General features: G+C 39.2%; 1 protein-coding gene across 2 annotated transcripts; it reads left to right on the top strand.

The window, feature by feature from the left end:
- Positions 1–8,288: 8,288 nt before the first annotated feature.
- On the top strand, positions 8,289–16,301 carry LOC108713023. Of its 2 annotated transcripts, none has more exons than XM_041588434.1 (3): positions 8,289–8,498; positions 13,207–13,744; positions 15,685–16,301. In XM_041588434.1, the coding sequence occupies exons 1-3, from the start codon at positions 8,436–8,438 to the stop codon at positions 16,047–16,049; spliced, it is 966 nt and encodes a 321-aa protein (XP_041444368.1). In that variant the 5' UTR covers positions 8,289–8,435; the 3' UTR covers positions 16,050–16,301. The 2 variants fall into 2 exon arrangements, with proteins under 2 accessions (XP_041444368.1, XP_018111166.1); XM_018255677.2 differs by having other exon boundaries at positions 8,299–8,507.
- Positions 16,302–17,716: the final 1,415 nt, after the last annotated feature.

Raw genomic sequence — 17,716 nt, 5'->3', positions numbered from 1 at the left:
TCTTGTTTATGTGCCAGAATGGGGCACCTGATACCCCTGTCCATGCACTGGCTACAGTGGAGGGAAGGGAAATGTAGGTAGTGCAATGATATCTAGGAAGTGTAGAACGGAAATTGAAAATAATTGCATGCCCTGCCTTTATACCTAAGGCATAGAGGAGAGGCAGGCAATATATGATTGACAGCTGAGACTTTTAAATGAGTTTATAAAGGGTTGTATGCTTTAATAACAAAACAAATGTGGGTTTCATGTTTAATTTGAAAATGACTTTTATTATACAGCTTTTTATGTCTCAGTGACAGGCCACCTTTAATTGCAGCTTTCAACATCCCCTCAAAACTCATGTGTGTGAGTTGTAGTGTAGCAACAGCTGCAGGGCTACGTTTGCATCTCTGCTCTCTTTACAATGTTTCATTTTGGTTTTTTTTTTCATGATGACTTGCTTAAATATTTGGCAAGTGACAGATTTTCCAAAATACAAAGCTCTGTTCTGAGGAATTTCTTCCCTTTATAATTATGCAGCCATTCCGCATTCTTGGTCTCCCACCACCACTTGCTTATTTTCTCCCAGTATTCACCCCCCCTCAGAGTATTAGTCAGACAACAGAAAAGCTACATTTGCAATGTGTTTGATTCTGATAACATTGTTAATAATTTCAGCTCACTGGCATAAACAGACCTGAAGAAAATAAGGCTACGGACACACAGGCTGTTGTCAGAGGCTGATCAGTGGCTGTTGTTAGCCTGAGTAATTATGCAGGCAGAGATAAGCAGATCTGTTCAGTGCTTCTGCTTCATTGATTTGAATCTGATTAGCCTGTGTGCAGTCACATACAAGCTGAGATCAGCACAATTAGGCAGGCTGACAACTGCCTGTGTCTCCATAGCCTTGAACTGTTCCATGTCTACTTTGCACAAAAGTATTTTGTTAAAGCCACAGATACAGTATGCATATTCCCTGCCATGGTCTCTTTATTTGCTATGGTGGATATCCCTGCAACTATAGGAGAGTGTCTATGATAGCATTTGTGTATCAGTATCAGTTGTTTTAACTGAAGGCAGGTCAAATCAAATGTTTGGCTCAAAATCTGAAGATGATTGGGCTCGCACATAAAGATTATACAGTCATATGAAAAAGTTGGGGAACCCCTCTTAATTCTTTGGAGTTTTGTTTATCATTGGTTGAGCTTTCAAAGTAGCAACTTCCTTTTTATATATAACATGCCTTATGGAAACAGTAGTATTTCAACAGTGACATAAAGTTTATTGGATTAACAGAAAATATGCAATATGCATTATAACCAAATTAGACAGGTGCATACATTTGGGCACCCCCAACAGAGATATTACATCAATACTTGGTTGAGCCTCCTTTTGCAAATGTAACAGCCTCTAGACGCCTCCTATAGCCTTTGATGAGTGTCTGGATTCTGGATGGTGATATTTTTGACCATTCGTCCACATAAAATCTCTCCAGTTCTGTTAAATTTGATGGCTACGGAGCATGGACAGCCTGCTTTCCTAAAATCATCCAATAGATTTTAGATGATATTCAAGTTGGCGGACTGTAACGGCCATTCCAGAATATTGTACTCAGGGTCGGACTGGGAAACGGGCCCATCGGGGCTGCTGTCCAGGGCCCCCCTCTGGACCCCACTACTGCAGACCTCGCATTGCCCTCCTGACGCAGTGCACCCTCCCTGACGTGCTGCCGATCAGATGAGCGTGTGCGCTCCTGCGCTGGCGCGCACGAACACTACGTTTAAGGAGCATGAAATTAACGCAGGAAGGAAGGCCCTGCATGTGAAAATGCCGGTGTGCGCCACAAACTGTTTTTTTGGGGGCTTGGTCAGAGAGGGGGACTGGGTCAGCGGGGGCCCATGAGGGCCGGGGCCACCGGGTTTTTTCCCGGTTTCCCGCCGGCCCAGTCCAACACTGATTGTACTTCTCACTCTGCATAAATGTCTTTGTACATTTTGAAGTGTGTTTAGGGTCATTGTCTTGTTGGAATATAAAACCCCTGCATAATTTCAGCTTTATGACTTGTTTGAACTTTATCCTGAAGAATTTGTTGATATTGGGTTGAATTCATCCGACCCTCGACTTTAACAAGGGCCCCAGTCCCTGAACTAGCCACACAGCCCCAAAGCTTGATGGAACCTTTAGTGAATCAGCCCCTATATTTCTGTTATGCCAACAGTAATATTAGATCAAAAATGTTGTTTCCTTGCTTACAGGCTCCCTCTAGTGGTCATTTTAAGTAAATGTTTTTACAAATGTATCTCTAACACAGCCATACTACAGTGTAAATCAATTACAGTATAATATACATACAGACAAAAGGAGAACATACAAACTTCTTGCAGGTAGTGCCAGGCTGGTAACACACTCAGGACCCCATTGCTGGAAGGCAGACCTACTAACCATTAAGAAATACTTGTATTGTTACTGTGACATATATAAGCATATTTTTCACTAATGATCCTGTCTCTCAACAGACTGGCCAGGTTCATGTACAGCAAGAAAGGTCTTTGGTTTCATAAGTGATAATGTACTTTTGGAAAAACTGATTAACTCAAGCTTATTAACAAGCTGCGATAAAGTTGTCACCTTGCTGTATCGCATAAAGCCACAGTTCTCAGTGGCTGAGATTTGCTGCATATATATGATGTAGAACATTTAGACCACAGGAGTTAAAATATGTAATTTTATAAAAGCTATGTTTATTTATTAACAGGAAACTGGTTGGCACTGACTAGATGTGCTCAAACATGAAAAAAAATAGAAAGGGTTATTTGGGGATGATAGTATAAATTCTCCCCTTTTACATCCTTTGCTAAAACCCTCAAAATGTAACCTACATATTAATATTTGCATTCATGGCCAAAAATATTGGAACCTTTACACAAATAATGCATAAATTCTACCAGATATTTTTTAAATTTGCACCTTCCAGCTTAACAAACGCTGCATTGTAGAAGACCCCAGTGTTGTTAAAAAAAGCATAATAGAGCCTTACTGGATCTTGCCAAAACATACCTGAACAAGTCAAAATCCTTCAGGAAGTATGACCTGTAGGCAGGACCGGAACTAGGGGTAGGCAGAAGAGGCACCTGTAGGGTCCCCTCTGTCCCCCCGGCCTTGCCTGTGGCCAAATGAAATTAGATTTTATGTATATGTCTTTGTTCTCAAGAAAGCAATGAAACCTTCAAAGAGAAAATCACCATCCCTATGGTCATACATGGCGAAGGTTTGATGACGCTTTGCTGACCCAGGATCTGGGTCTGTTTGTGGCATCATGAAATTAGGAGAATATCAAAGTAATTTTAAGAACAATATTTAACCCATCACAGATGATGGAACTGCCCCGAAACACACTTCAGAAAGCACCCAGGAATAGTTAAAGACAAAGCTTAGATTTCTGGCCAGCAATGAATCAAGATTTATATCTCATGGAACACTTGTGGTGGAAAGATCTGAAAATTGCAGTTGGAAGAAGACATGCTTCAAATCTGGGACAAGTAGAACAGTTTTCAATAAAACAGTGATCCAAGCTGTCAGTGTAGAGGTGTATAATCATCATCATTTATTTATATAGCGCTGTCAAGATACGCAGTGCTTTTAGAATGCTCATTCATGGCTATAGATAGAATTTGCTTTCAGTTATTCTTTTCAGTGTATGTGGTATCAATTATTAAGCTTAGGGTGTCAATAATTTTTTTAAACTGTTTTATTTGCATACATGCTAGCAGATGTGTATACAAAAATGACAAGTTACATGCATTGGTTCAGTAGGTAACAGGTTACAGCTCAAATATAATATCTTCAAAGTATGAATGCCCAAAGCCAGACCCCATCTTTCCCTATCACATATCATATGAACTTTGTCTTTGGTTGTCTTTTAAGCATTTGGTTTTTGGTGAAAGGAAGTGCTTATATGTTGGTATAACATCATAAATCATAAATAGGCAGGCCCATACTGGCAATCTGTGGGTTCCATACCTCCCAACTGTCCTGTTTTCTGTGGGACAATTCCGATTTTGACAACTCAGCCTGCAGTCCCAGATTTTTATTAAAAAGTCAAGTTTCTCCTTGATCTCCTGCACTGATAACAGATAAAGATACCAAGTTTCTGAAGCTTTTTGTATTAACGGCCCAACCCAAGCGGGCCATTGAATTGGCTTCATGCATGGGCCAATAGGCTACCAGCTCAGTCTGAAGGGAGCAGGTCAGCTGATGTAAGTTAAATACCACAGAATGGATGGTTTTCATAGTAGGGTCAAGTTCCTTTGGCACCCAAGGCAAGGTCCTCCCTCCCTCTGAGGAAGGTGCAGGTGAATAGGATGAAATGTATATGGGACAACAGAGAAAAAATATTTCCAAAGCCATAAATGCAGTAGCAAACTATGGGGTGTATTTATCAAAGAGTGAAATTATAGATCTCCAAAGTTCGCTAGAGTGAAATTCCACCACTCTCCATTCATTTATATGGCATTTTGAAAGGCATATTTAACAGAGGGTGAATTTTCACTTTAACTCACTAATAAATACTTTTAAAAATGTAATTGAAATGAATGGAGAGTGGTGGAATTTTACTCTAGTGGACTGTGGAGATCTCTAATTTCATTCTATGATAAATATACCCCATTATATGAAGGGATATGCTACTGCTATTGCTAGTTAATTGGATTTGGACAATAATACATTCCACCTCTATTCCTACAGCTAGTTCTAGCCTGAAAGTACTTTTTTCATATAAAAGGTAACCTGAAATGTTCCTGCCTCTAGAGACTGTGGCAAAGCAGGACTGTAACAGATCTGTGGACCAGCAGAAGTCTAGGCTAGAGGGCTAACTATGTCTGGAAACTTAGATTTGTTATAGAATGGGAAACTTACCCTGCAGAATATGTTAAAATGGATGCTGTGGGACTATTCTGTATTCATTATCTAAAAAAGACAAAAATGGCAATAATTAACAAAGTAGCTAATTACAATATACCACCAGTATAAGTATAATATTGAGTAACAGTATCTCTTAGCAAAAGAAAACAAATTGTGAGTTTTGAAACCTGGGTAAAATATTAACCACGATTACTATAAACTGTGCTGAATGGGATGCAGATTGTTGTTTTTATTCTGCAGTCCTGAATGACAAAACAGAATTTTGCCATTCCAGGGAGCCTGGTGACATAAGTGTATATCAATAAAACATACCTCCCAATATTTGAAAAATGTAAAGAGGGACAGAAACATTGCAACGAAAATGTTTTGACCACAACCATTTTATTGCCACACCCCCTAATTACCATGTGCCATTTTACAAAATTGGGCAGGTTATGAAAGTTTGAACACATTTTTGGGAGTTTTAGGGCCATGTTAAGTGTTATAAAAGTTTGAAGCTGACATTGCCCTTTAAGCTGTGAGTGACAGCTAAATAGTTACAACTGTTAAATAGTTACAACTGTCAAATAGTTACAACTGTCAAATAGTTACAACTGTTTCTTTGCTTATTTTAAATTGTTACAAATGTATTGAAGTGCAACTACTCAGTGTTCTGGGCTCTCTGCCAAAAAGCTTTCAAATTTTGGACTGTCCCACAGAGAACAGGACAGTTGTGAGGTATGAATCAAAATATACTTATATATATTTCATATATTCCACTATATTACTGGCACTCTTGACAAAAGCCATTAATATGCCTGGGTGCAGAACCATCAAATAATCTCCATTCACTTTGTAAGATCCGCACTCGCAGGGCTTAAAATCGAAAAAAATATTTTATTGCAGGACTAAAGACTGAAGTTTCAGCCAAACCCAAGGCCTTTCTCAAATTAAATATATACTGTATATATATATATATAGAGAGAGAGCGAGAGAGAGAGAGAGAGAGAGAGAGAGAGAGAGATAGTCCATCTATGTTACTAAATAGTCAAAGTAGTAAATGTTATGAAAGAAGGATCAGGTTTATTAAACCAAAACTAAGGGTGGGGGTGGAGCAACGTTTTTGGCGCCTTTTTTTGAATTTAAACTGTCATTTTCAATTAAGCACTGTTTGTCCTTGAGAAAGGTTCCTGTGAGGAACCGAAACATTGGTTTAATAAACCTGATCTTTCTTTTATAACATTTACTACTTTGACTATTTATGAAAACCCTGAGAGTGCTAGTAACATAGACGGACTACATTGATTTCTTCGACTGGAGCACCAAGGTTGTGTATTTTCTTCAAGGTATGCAGCCAGCACCCACCACTCTTTATATATATATATATATATATATATATATATATATATATATATATATATATCCTATATAATAAAGTTGAAATGTCTCTGCGTCCAGTCCCTGTGTCCATGGGATTGCGCTACTGCGCATGTGCCCCACGGACCGTCTCTGGCAAATTTTTTTTAGATCCTATCCTATCCTATATAATAAAAGTTGAAGCCCTCTGTCTGCGCTCCTGCACGGCCGCTTAGGAAGAGCACAGACAGGGCCACCAAGAGAACCCACCTCGGCTGCATGGGGGGTCCGGGAAGGAGGAGGAAAAGACCGCAGCAGCCTGGAGATTCCTCCGCCTTCCCCAAGGCCGCCATGTCAGCAGCATCACATGCAACGTGACGCGTAAAAAAAGATAACTTCCTGTTCCAGAAGGGACTTTTTCCAGGAACGTACACGTTCCCGGAAGTGGTTGGACCCCTATGGAGAAGAGATGCTCGGTGACTTGGGAGGGCGGGGCTAAGTAGGACGTGGAAAGGGGTGCAGCAAGAATGTTGGCGTGGGAACAACTAATGAGAGAAATGAGACAATACAAAGCGAGATTCTTTTCCAGATTAGTTGCAGAGTGTGACCCTAATTCAGGGGTGCAAGGACTTTAGTGATATTGGCCCATTAGGAATTAACATCCATGAAAGCATTGTTAGCATTCTGTTATATGAAAAATATCCTATATCCTATATAATAAAGTTGAAGTGTCTCTGCGTCCAGTCCCTGTGTCCATGGGATTGCGCTACTGCGCATGTGCCCCACGGACAGTCTCTGGCGAATTTTTTTTAGATCCTATCCTATATAATAAAAGTTGAAGTGTCTCTGCGTCCAGTCCCTGTGTCCGTGGGATTGCGCTACTGCGCATGTGCCCCACGGACCGTCTCTGGAGAATTTTTTTTAGACTAGAACAATTCTGTTTTTATAAATGTTTGACTACATATGTTCTAGCGCCCGTTAATTTAACAGGCTTAATGTCTAGTATATATACATTAGCGATATAGTGCTACTTGTAGTCACAGTACTGTGTAATCAAATAGAGATGTGGAACAACACATAACAAATCCGTTATAATTCCCATTGAATAGGACTGTTTTTTTTAAGTTCACAGAAATATATGTGGCTTTGTCAGTCAATAAAAATTGCATAGAGCCAGACAACCGATGCTGCCATCTCATAACTTGGCTATGGATACTTTCTACACCACAACAGGTGTACTTTATTGCAGCTAGTTGGCTTTTTTCCATTCACATTTGGGGTTTGGCTCAGCCCGTGCCCCCTAGTGACCTCATAGCACCGGGATTAGCATTTAGCACTTGGGGGGGTTGGCACTTTGCACCTCCCCTTGAATTAAACACAAGGAGGGGCAGGAGGATGATCTGTAACCAGAAATCAAGCTGATAAGGTCAGTGTTGCTCTGAGCTGCTGAATGAGTGAAACGATCCAGTTACTGTGCAACAAATATGCACAAGCACAACTTGGTGGTTTATCTATCAGAGAGTGAAGTTAGAGGTCACCACAGTCCTCTAGAGTTCCACCACTCTCCATTCATTTCTATGGAATTTCTAAAAGTATTTATCAATGGGCGAAAGTTCATCTGATAAATATGCCTTTCAAAACCCCATAGAAATGAACGGAGAGTGGTGGAATTTCACTCTGTGTGTCCATCGCTAACGTCACTTCTTGATAAATATACTCTCATGTCTGATGCGTTAGTTCTATGTAAATAAAACATACCAGTATAACTACGATACAATTACAGAAAAGCCAAAACATAACCAGCACCGCCCATGCCAGCACAGGGGCTACTCTATAAAGAGACAATGTCTCTGTTCCTAGTTGTTTACGCCTCAATCTAAACTGAATGTCCTAGTGACAGAAATATGCTGGAAGCCCCCGCCCTCACTGCCCTCATCCTATACGCGCTGCACATAAGGGATCGTCTGCCAATGACTCACTCGCGTGTCTTTACATTAGTGCATCTAAGGAGGGAACACCGCCCAGCTATAGTTTCGTCTCTCACACAGACTGCAATCTGATACTGACCCCTTACTCAGCTAGTAGAATGATAGGGAAGGGTCTGTAATGAGCCCTTTTTTTTTTTGCAAGAGGTTAAACACGTGTAAGGCCCTCCCCCAAGCTAAGGTCTGTCTGTGTAGCTGCTACAGTGAGAGAGAATGATGTTTGCAATGTGGAGATGTTCCATCATGCGCTCGCCGGTTCCAGCTTCTCTGCTTTCCGTGCGTACTGTAAGTTACAAGTGATAATGCGATCTGTCGGGAAGTTTTCAACTCCCTAGTCAAACCAGAGAGACATTACAGAGCAATTCTTTGGGGAAATGTGCGTGTGTTTGGGCTTGTGCAGCGACTTTATTGTGTTCCACATTATGTAGCTCATCAGATTTAACAACTACTATTTCAGCTCACTTTGCACCTATTTTTTTGTGTCCATTGCTTCTCTTTTGTGGTAATGTTTTAGAATTGTGCCGACAAGATTCAGAGGTGTATTTACACAAGGATTAAACAAGAGCTTGTCACAGTTCACCAGCCATTTCATAGCTCTCTTTTCAGTTGTGTAGGATTTGCAGGACCATATTTATCAATGGTAGCGACACACAGGGAGATTTGACACCCGCTTTAAAGGAATTGTTCGGTATAAAAATAAAAACTAGTTAATAGGCTGTGCAAAATAAAAAAATGTTTGTAATATATAGTTGGTTAGGCAAAAATGTAAAGTATAAAGACTGGAGTGAGTGGATGTCTAACATAATAGCCAGAACACTACTTCCTGCTTTGCAGCTCTATTGGTTTCCAATCAGGCCCGGATTTGGGGAGAGGCCACCTAGGTCTGCGCCTAGGGTGGCAAGATGTTACGGGCGGCAAGCTTGCGCCCCTAACATCTTCTCTATAACTTATAGTAAGAAAAATTCCCAATTCCAAAATAGAGCAGAGCAACCACCCCCACATTGACCAGCTGCAGCAGCTGAGCTCAGCTTTGGTATTGTGAATATAGTGAATAAAGTACCCCCTCTTGTAAAATATAAGGATATTATAAGTTACAGGAGTTTCATGACCATATAAAAACACGAGGCCGAAGGCCGAGTGTTTTTATACAGGTCATGGAACTCCGAAGGTAACTTATAATATCCTCATATTTTACAACTGGGGGTACTTTATTAATTATAATACACAAATTCTAATGAGTCATGTGACAGAAATTACATCACTACTCACCGTTTATAACTGATGACATCACTACTCACCGTTTATAGGGATATAATTTACAAGATATTCATGGCTTTTGTGTATTATATATTTATAATACTAAGGCCGCCGTGTAGCCATCCCGTCCCGAACCCGGGCTCCTGCCGTGCCGACTGTGCTGTACTGTCTGTCTTCATTCCGACAGTGGTGCAGATCTCCTCTTCTGGGCTGCGCGCGATGACATCATTACGTGCTCGTCATCGTGCCGTCACCCGTGCGGCGCCAGCCTGATTATGACCAGAGAGAGCTAGTGCAAGAAATAATGCAAGGCATTAACCATGCATATTCTGAATTAAAATAGCAGGCAGAAAGCATGTCCAACATAAGCCCTATTTATTCAGCCGCCCAGCCGCCATGTTTTGGAAACACTGAGGATGCACAGCTTTTTAAATCTTCTGCAACCTAATCCCCCAGTGCTCCGGCAGGAACCTGCGCATGCATGCAAATGGGGGGGGGGGCGATGTGAGGACCCTTTGGCCTAGGGGAGGCTGAGTTAAAAATCCGGGCCTGTTTCCAATGATTGGTTACAAGCAGGTCCGGACTGAGAATTAAAATAGGCCACACAGAGGCCCACTCAGCCCACACAGAGGCCCAACCAGCCCACTAAATACTGACTTTCTATGGCACATTTTAGCAGCCCCTCTGGCATTTGCCATAACCCACAGATTGTCAGTCCGGCCTTGGTTACCAGGCAGTAACCAATCAGTGACTTGGAGGGGGGCACATAGGTCATAACTATTTGCTTTTGAATCTGAGCTGCATGCTAAGGGTCAATTGCAAACTCACTGAACAGTTATGTCCCATGTGGTCCCTCTTCAAGTCATTGATTAACTATAACTAAGTAGAGTTAGAGAGAGATCTATTTACCCAGTTTTTATTTTTACACTGAACTGTTCCTTTAAATAATTGCTACCACAGGTGACAAATCTGAATTTGTAAGAGCAGGCATTTTTGTGTGATGAAGCTGAATCACTGCTAGTAAAGTAATTTGCTTGTGACAATTGCAAGGTAAGTAAATGGTAAGCATTTTCAGAGAGTTTTGTCACCCGCGGTAGAGATTTGAACAAATTTCCCAGTTTGCCATTGCCCCAAGAGCTCGCCCTTTGATGCACCCTTAAAGGAACAGTTCAGTGTAAAAATAAGAACTGAGTAAATAGATAGTATGTGCAAAATAAAAAATGTTTGTAATATAGTTAGTCAGCCAAAAAGTAATGTATAAAGACTGGAGTGACTTTAAAGGGGGTCACATGGGACATAAATGTTCAGTGAGTTTGCAATTGATCCTCAGCATTCAGCTCAGATTCAAAAGCAACAGTTATGTCCCATGTGCCCCCCCCCAAGTCTGATAGGTAACTGCCTGGTAACCAATCAGTGGAAACCAAGAGAGCTGCAAAGCAGAAAGTAGTGTTCTGGCTATTATGTTGCACATCCTGTCAGGCCAGCCTTTATACATTACATTTTTGGCTAACTAACTAAACTATATTATTCAAAACTTTTTTTATTTTGCACTACCTATCTATTTACCTAGTTTTTATTTTTACACTGAACAATTCCTTTAAGGTGATCAGACACACACAGATACAATCTTTGTGTGTGTGTGTATGTATAATTTCCCTATCCTGCCCGATACCCATGTATGTAAGTTTAAAAATTTCATCTGGGGATGCACCATGTCGCACATGCAGTACACACAGGCAGACGAGGAAGTGAAAGGAGCCAAAGTTCTCCAATTCTTACTGTTCAGTTATTCTTATGCTCTGTGTAAATTATAGGAACAGTAAGAAGACTACCGTTCCATGTGTGGCCCTTTATACACTCTCCCTCTCTCCGTTCAACTCGTGGACTACTGACGTTTGAGGCATTTTCCTCTGCCAGCGGAAAGTATGCCAAACGGCATTGATCCACAAGGGTGTACTTTTAGGCTAAAATCTGTCTTTTGTGAGTTCTGATGAACACTGATCCTTTCAGTGTGCAGCACACGCACCATGGGGATGATTAGAGCAAACTGATGGTTTCTTCATTGACAGTGTAAACACCTTCTTAATTGTAGAATGATTTAGCGGATTAGAATCCATGTTCTGAGTAAGAATGTTAAACCTCTCCGGATAGACTCAACCTTATTTAATCATATGGGGGTCAAACAGAGTGTGAAGTGAAATGGGTCAAAGAACAAAGGTGGCATGGCTATGTCTTCTTATCTTCAACACAATCACAATTTATAGTGCACAAAAAATAATTGAAATAAAGCAAGAGAAGGGAACAGAATATTGTATGTACTATAAGGCAATTAAAATACGGGCGACTGGGGATGAACTGAGGAGATGTGTCTGGAAAATCACTGAGGAAAAGTACATAATTTGTTGGAGGACCTGTTTTATGTAAACAGGTGATTCTGTTTTGAGGGTAAATCTCCAGTTTAGAGAATGAATTTACCAGGAAATAATCTGAAAGTTGTCCTCATTTCAACTCAGTAGGAAAACCATTTGTAGCAAAGTAGGAAGTGAAAGGCCTGGTTTACCTGAAAGGTGTGGCCATAAATATTGGCCACAGTCTTCATATAATTAAATAGGCATATGCAAACTCATGGGGTGAAGTGACCCAGGTCTGCTGTTCACGTACATACACCCTATGCCCTGAGGCCTGTGGCAATGTTATACAATGCATGACACAGCCTGCAAAGTGCAGAAAACAATGACTAATTTTGAATTATACACCTCTTATTTGCAGTCCCGCCCAGGTTTTAAGTTTTTCCAGATTTTAAGATTAATTTTGCTTGGTTCCTTGAGAAACTTAAAATCAGGGTTCTGCTGTAATATACAGAAGTAAAAAGACTGCAATGGCCAGAGTCTGGCTAAGATGTACAGCTAAGGAAGAAAGCAAATGGCACTCACAGCATGTTCAAGCAGGGAAACCCTTGTGTATATTTATTTGCACACGATGCAACGTTTCGGGGAGGTCCCCCTTTGTCAAGCTTGTCATGCTTGACAAAGGGGACCTCCCCGAAACGTTGCATCGTGTGCAAATAAATATACGCAAGGGTTTCCCTGCTTGAACATGCTGTGAGTGCCATTTGCTTTCTTCCTTCGTTGTATGAGGAGGGTGCCGATCCTTCCAAGCAATTGAGCACCTGGCGGATCTTTAGAAGGCCTGGGTGTGCGAGTTTGCCATACTTTCCAAGATGTACAGCTACCCAAGGCAAGTAACTGTCTTATGGTTAGCCTAAACAGCACCCCACCTATCCACTTACTACTTATGCTGTCTCCCCAAGTATTTTATGACTGGCCCATTTAGCTGAACATACCACCAGTGTTACAAGATGATTTCTTATATCTGCTAGGTCACACCACCTGTTAACCTCTTAGGAAATAAAACATAACAGGAAGGCTAAGGGTGGTGATAAAAAAAAAAAGTAGTGGACATGTAGTTTGTGAACAATGTTTCACCAAAATAAAATTCTTTTAATCTAACACTAGTTGTGTTACTGTTTGCAAATGATAATAATGATGATATTAAGTATAAACATGGTAGAGGAATTGATAAGTTGCTGATTATAGAGTCCTTGGTGGGGCAATATCAATAACTTTTTAATTTATTGTTCTAATTTAACACACATACAGTTGTATTATAACTTTGCTGTCCATCTACAAGAACATAATAGTAATACAAATGATCTTTTTACTTGCAGGGGCATTTTATCCAGTCCAACTCCACGATTCTTGACCCTGAAATTACCACCTGTGCAGGATCTCCTCCCAAAGCTCAGGCATCATCTGAGCCTTTCCAATCAAGCAATATTAAAAAGTTCTCCAGTTCTGTCTTTTTGTACACAGACCCTTCAATTCCTAGGGACTGTAGGCCATCTCGCCCCCTCTTGCTGTTGCTTCCCTGGTTGGGCTCAAAAGCACATTCTTATGAGAAGTATATCCATCTTTACTTTAAATTGGGCTTTGATGTTCTGGTGGCAGAAAGCTTTGTATCACACTTTTTGTGGCCCAGTAAAGGCCTGGACTATGCAGGAAAGCTGCTTGATCTACTGGTAGCAGAGAAGGACCTTAGTTCTCGCATGCTTTATGTCCATGCCTTTTCCATAGGTGGATATATATTTGCCCAGATGCTGGTGTCATCATTAAGTAATCATAAAAAACAGAGGGAGATGCTGGAGAGGATCCAGGGACAGGTGTTTGACAGTCTTGTAGTAGGAAGCACGAAAAGGATGGCAACAGGTAAACAATAATTTGTTGCTTCATATTCTCAGCACAGAACAGCAAAAGGTTTATATGGGATCTCTTACCCAGAAACTCATTTTTAATGATTTTATTTTCAATAAAAAAATAGTACCTTGTACATGAAGCTGCATGACTCCATAGTGGTGACAATACAATCCTAATGGGTTTATTCAATGTTTAAATGATTTTAGTATTTAATGTATGGTGATCCAAATTACTAGAAAAGTCCTAAGCATTCCCGAGAATAGATTCCATATCTGTATTTACTTAGTACAATTATATATATAAGTATAAGCATAAAAACACTTGAGATAACATACTGAACATGTTATTGTCCCTAATTTTAATGTTTTAGCTTTTTCGAATTTCTGTGAGGCAGTTGCAACAGAACTATACTAGGTGATATTTTAGGTGTAAATACATCAACATTATTGTATTTTACATAGGTTGTTCACCTTCAAACACTTTTTTCAGTTCTGTTGGTTTTAGATTGTTTACCTGAAATTTAAGTGAAAAGTTAAATTTTCACCTTCTAAATCAGCTGGGGGGGGGGTCGCCAACTGTTCAACTATTCTAAATTGATACATTTAATTGATACATTTGTTGCCTACTGAGCAGAATCCCTGAGTTACATTAAAGGCAGCTGTTAGAATTGATACAATAGTTGCTCATATTCCACAGATGCTGCTGAGCAATGTAGCAACTAATTATGTCAACTAAATGTAGCAAATTATAACAGTTCAGAATGCTCCTGGATCACTGAGCTGGCAGACTTAAAGGGGTTGTTCACCTTTAAATTAACTTTTAGTATGAGGTAGAGAGTGATATTCTGAGATAATTTGCAATTGGTTTTCACTTTTTCCCCCAGTTAAGTTTTTTATTCAGCAGCTCTTCAATTTGCATCTTAACCAATTTGGTAACTAGGGTCCAAATTACCCTAGCAACCATGCATTGATTTAAATAAGAGACTGGAATATGAATAGGAGAGGCCTGAATAGAAGGATCAATAATAAAAAGTAACAATACATTTGTAGCCTTACGGAGCATTTGTTTTTTTAGAAAGGAGTCAGCGGTGACCATTTGAAAGCTGTAGAGAGTAAGAAGAAAAAGGCAAATAACTATAAAACTATAAAAAATAAATGAAATGCAATGGAAAAGTTGCTTAGAATTGGTCATTCTATAATATAATAAAAGTTACCTTAAAAGTGAACCACCCCTTTAAATATTGGGAAAATAGTAAAAAAATAAAAGATGGAAAGCAATTTAAAGTAGTCTTTGTTTATGGTGAACAATCTGATAAAAACTAAACTGAAAAAAGTGTTTGGAAGGTGGACAAACCCTTTAAGATAAATGATGTGGGAAGTTGAATTTCTGTCACTAATAGCCTTAAAGAGGAAATGAGAAATAATTATTGAGGTACTATTTTCATATTACAGGGAAAAAGTGTGAATTGTTTAATTAAAATGGAGTCAATGGGAGATGGCTTTCCCATAATATGGAGCTTTCAGAATAACTGTTTTGGAAAAAGAATCTCATACCTCTATATCATCTGGCTTGTATGAGGCACTGTGCTCACACACAAAACAAGGACAAACATATTAGCTAGGTTGTATCAGCCAATGAATGGACAGAGCTGTGTTGGTTGCAGTTCCTGTTAGAACTTGGACAATATCCTGTCTGGTGATCAGGAAGTGGCACACAGAATATCACAAAATGGTTGCTTAATGTACAACATGTAAAGGGAAATATTAATGATATCTGCCAATTTGATAATATTGTGTGGTAGGTGAATTTTTATGATATAAATTCAATTTTGGTTAAGAATTAATTTTGAGCATATAGTTTTCCCTCAATATATCCATTGCATGACCTAGTCTACTGTGACTTGTTGAGCTGTAGAAGCAATAAACACTAATTGTATGTCTATGTTCTTACAGGTGTAGCACGCATGGTGGCTTACCCAGCATTTCAGTGGATTGTGGTAAATGGAACTTTGCTCTACTTTTACCTCCTAAAAACTCATACAGTAGATTACTACGAGAAGGGAATCCAGACTTTCTGGGACTCACCTGTTACATGCCCAGCTCTGTTCTTTTACTGCATGGATGACCCTCTAAGTGATTACACAGCAGTAGAAGAGCTTCTTAAGAACTGGGAAAATCTGGGAATTCAAGTAAAGTCAAAGAAATGGAACAGCTCAACACATGCTGGACATTTAAGAAGGCATCCACATGAGTACATAGAAACGCTAAAACACTTTATTCAGAATCTGCATCCAAATACTCCAAAATGCAAGTTATAGACAGAACAGTCAACAGATCAGGATGTTTATTAGTGCTAATATAGATAAATGGCTATAAAGATGTTTGGGAATGGGAACCAAGGTATTCCATGGCTATTGTATACAGCTCTGATGAGACCAAAGCTTTAAACAAATATACAAATCAAATAGACCAGGCTAAAGCATTTGGGGACACACACCCCTTCCTTTTACAGGTGAAAGAAATGGTGTTTTTTCTGATGCCAGATGATCCAATAAAGAGTGCGTGCACTACACTTTTGTTTTCATTTGGGAGAAGCCTGTTTATCCTAACTATTAAAAATAATTTTTAAGAGTATTTCACATAGCAGAACTGTGACCACCACATCACCAGAGCAGTATGAAATTTTCATTGAAGTCACCACAAAACACTTCACTACATCTATAGATATACCAGTGATTTGCCAGAATTAGCGATGGGCAAATTTTTGCCAACCATGGATTAGTGGCGACAAAAAAAAAAAAATGCCGCCACAAAAAAATATAAAAACAGCCATTGACTTTAATGCATTTGGACAAAAAAAGTTGCCTTAAGAATTAAACGCCCATTAACTTTAATACATTTGGATTGAAAAAAAATTGTGTGTCAAAAAAAAGTTTTTTGATGCCCATTGACTTTTTCGCAATATCACTGTTCAAATTCGCTCATCACTATGCAGAATATATAGTTAAAGGGGTGGATCACCTTTATGTTAACTTTTAGTATGTTAAAGAATAATTCTATGAGATCCAAAATGGAAATTGAATATCTTTAGCATCTGCTGTTGTTCTCATTAAATCATGCACAAATGTGCCTTTGCTTCCATATCTTCCCTTATTTATAAGGGGATTTATATTTTGTATAAAACTAAAAATATACATTATGCAATGTTAACCTTCCTGTTAATAGATGGAAAGCTTTTTAAGTTCATAGAAAAGTCTCATAATATGGTGTGTTCCACTACTATCACTTTTCTCTACATTGCCATATTGCTAGTTCCTTCCAAGGCTGAAGAGTGATGAATGATGACAAGCCGAAGATGAAGTTACAGTGACCACTTTGCGATCTTGATTGTGAATGCTTTAGTTACATTAACGTTAATATATTGTTAAATTAGCTTAAAACCAGGGCTATCCCAGAACACCAACTGACCATAACCAGTAAACCCAAACGTGCCTATCCTGCTCCCTTATTTACAAGTATTCTCCATCCTTATGGCAGACTCTTGTCTCTTTCCATTGTTAAAACAACTTGTGTGCCAAGCTTCCTTCCATTCCCATTATAATGATGTACTGAACAAGAAAATAAATGACAAACCAGACTTAGGAAAGAAGAAAAAAAAATAACAAATTAAAAATACTATTTTGTGAGGGCGAACTAGATCTTTAACAAAGAAACTGCAACAAAACAGTTATATCTGATTGAAACCTAGGGGAAAAAAGAAGACTGTGTCCAGGTCGCAATGCCTTAAAATTTATATTTAGATATATAAACTTTTTTTCTTAGAAGAGGAATATCTATATATAGATTTACCTTTTATGTTGCACTCTGGGCAGATGCAGCTGTATTTGTATCTTACATGAAAAACAGAACCATAAATGTAATCATATATGTGTTAATGTAATAAAAGGTGCAAAGTTTGCCACATGTCTACTCATTAATAGCACAC

This window comes from Xenopus laevis, chromosome 3S (assembly GCF_017654675.1).
Source record: "Xenopus laevis strain J_2021 chromosome 3S, Xenopus_laevis_v10.1, whole genome shotgun sequence".
In the NCBI taxonomy this organism is placed as follows: domain Eukaryota; kingdom Metazoa; phylum Chordata; class Amphibia; order Anura; family Pipidae; genus Xenopus; species Xenopus laevis.
This window is presented reverse-complemented; position numbering and strand designations above follow the sequence as displayed.

Coding starts and splice junctions, on each gene's coding strand:
- LOC108713023 (XM_018255677.2), top strand. CDS start 8,436: ATGATGTTTGCAATGTGGAGATGTTCCATCATGCGCTCGCCGGTTCCA. Junction 8,508..13,206: donor CTCTGCTTTCCGTGCGTACT/GTAAGTTACAAG, acceptor TTTTACTTGCAG/GGGCATTTTATCCAGTCCAA. Junction 13,745..15,684: donor CACGAAAAGGATGGCAACAG/GTAAACAATAAT, acceptor ATGTTCTTACAG/GTGTAGCACGCATGGTGGCT.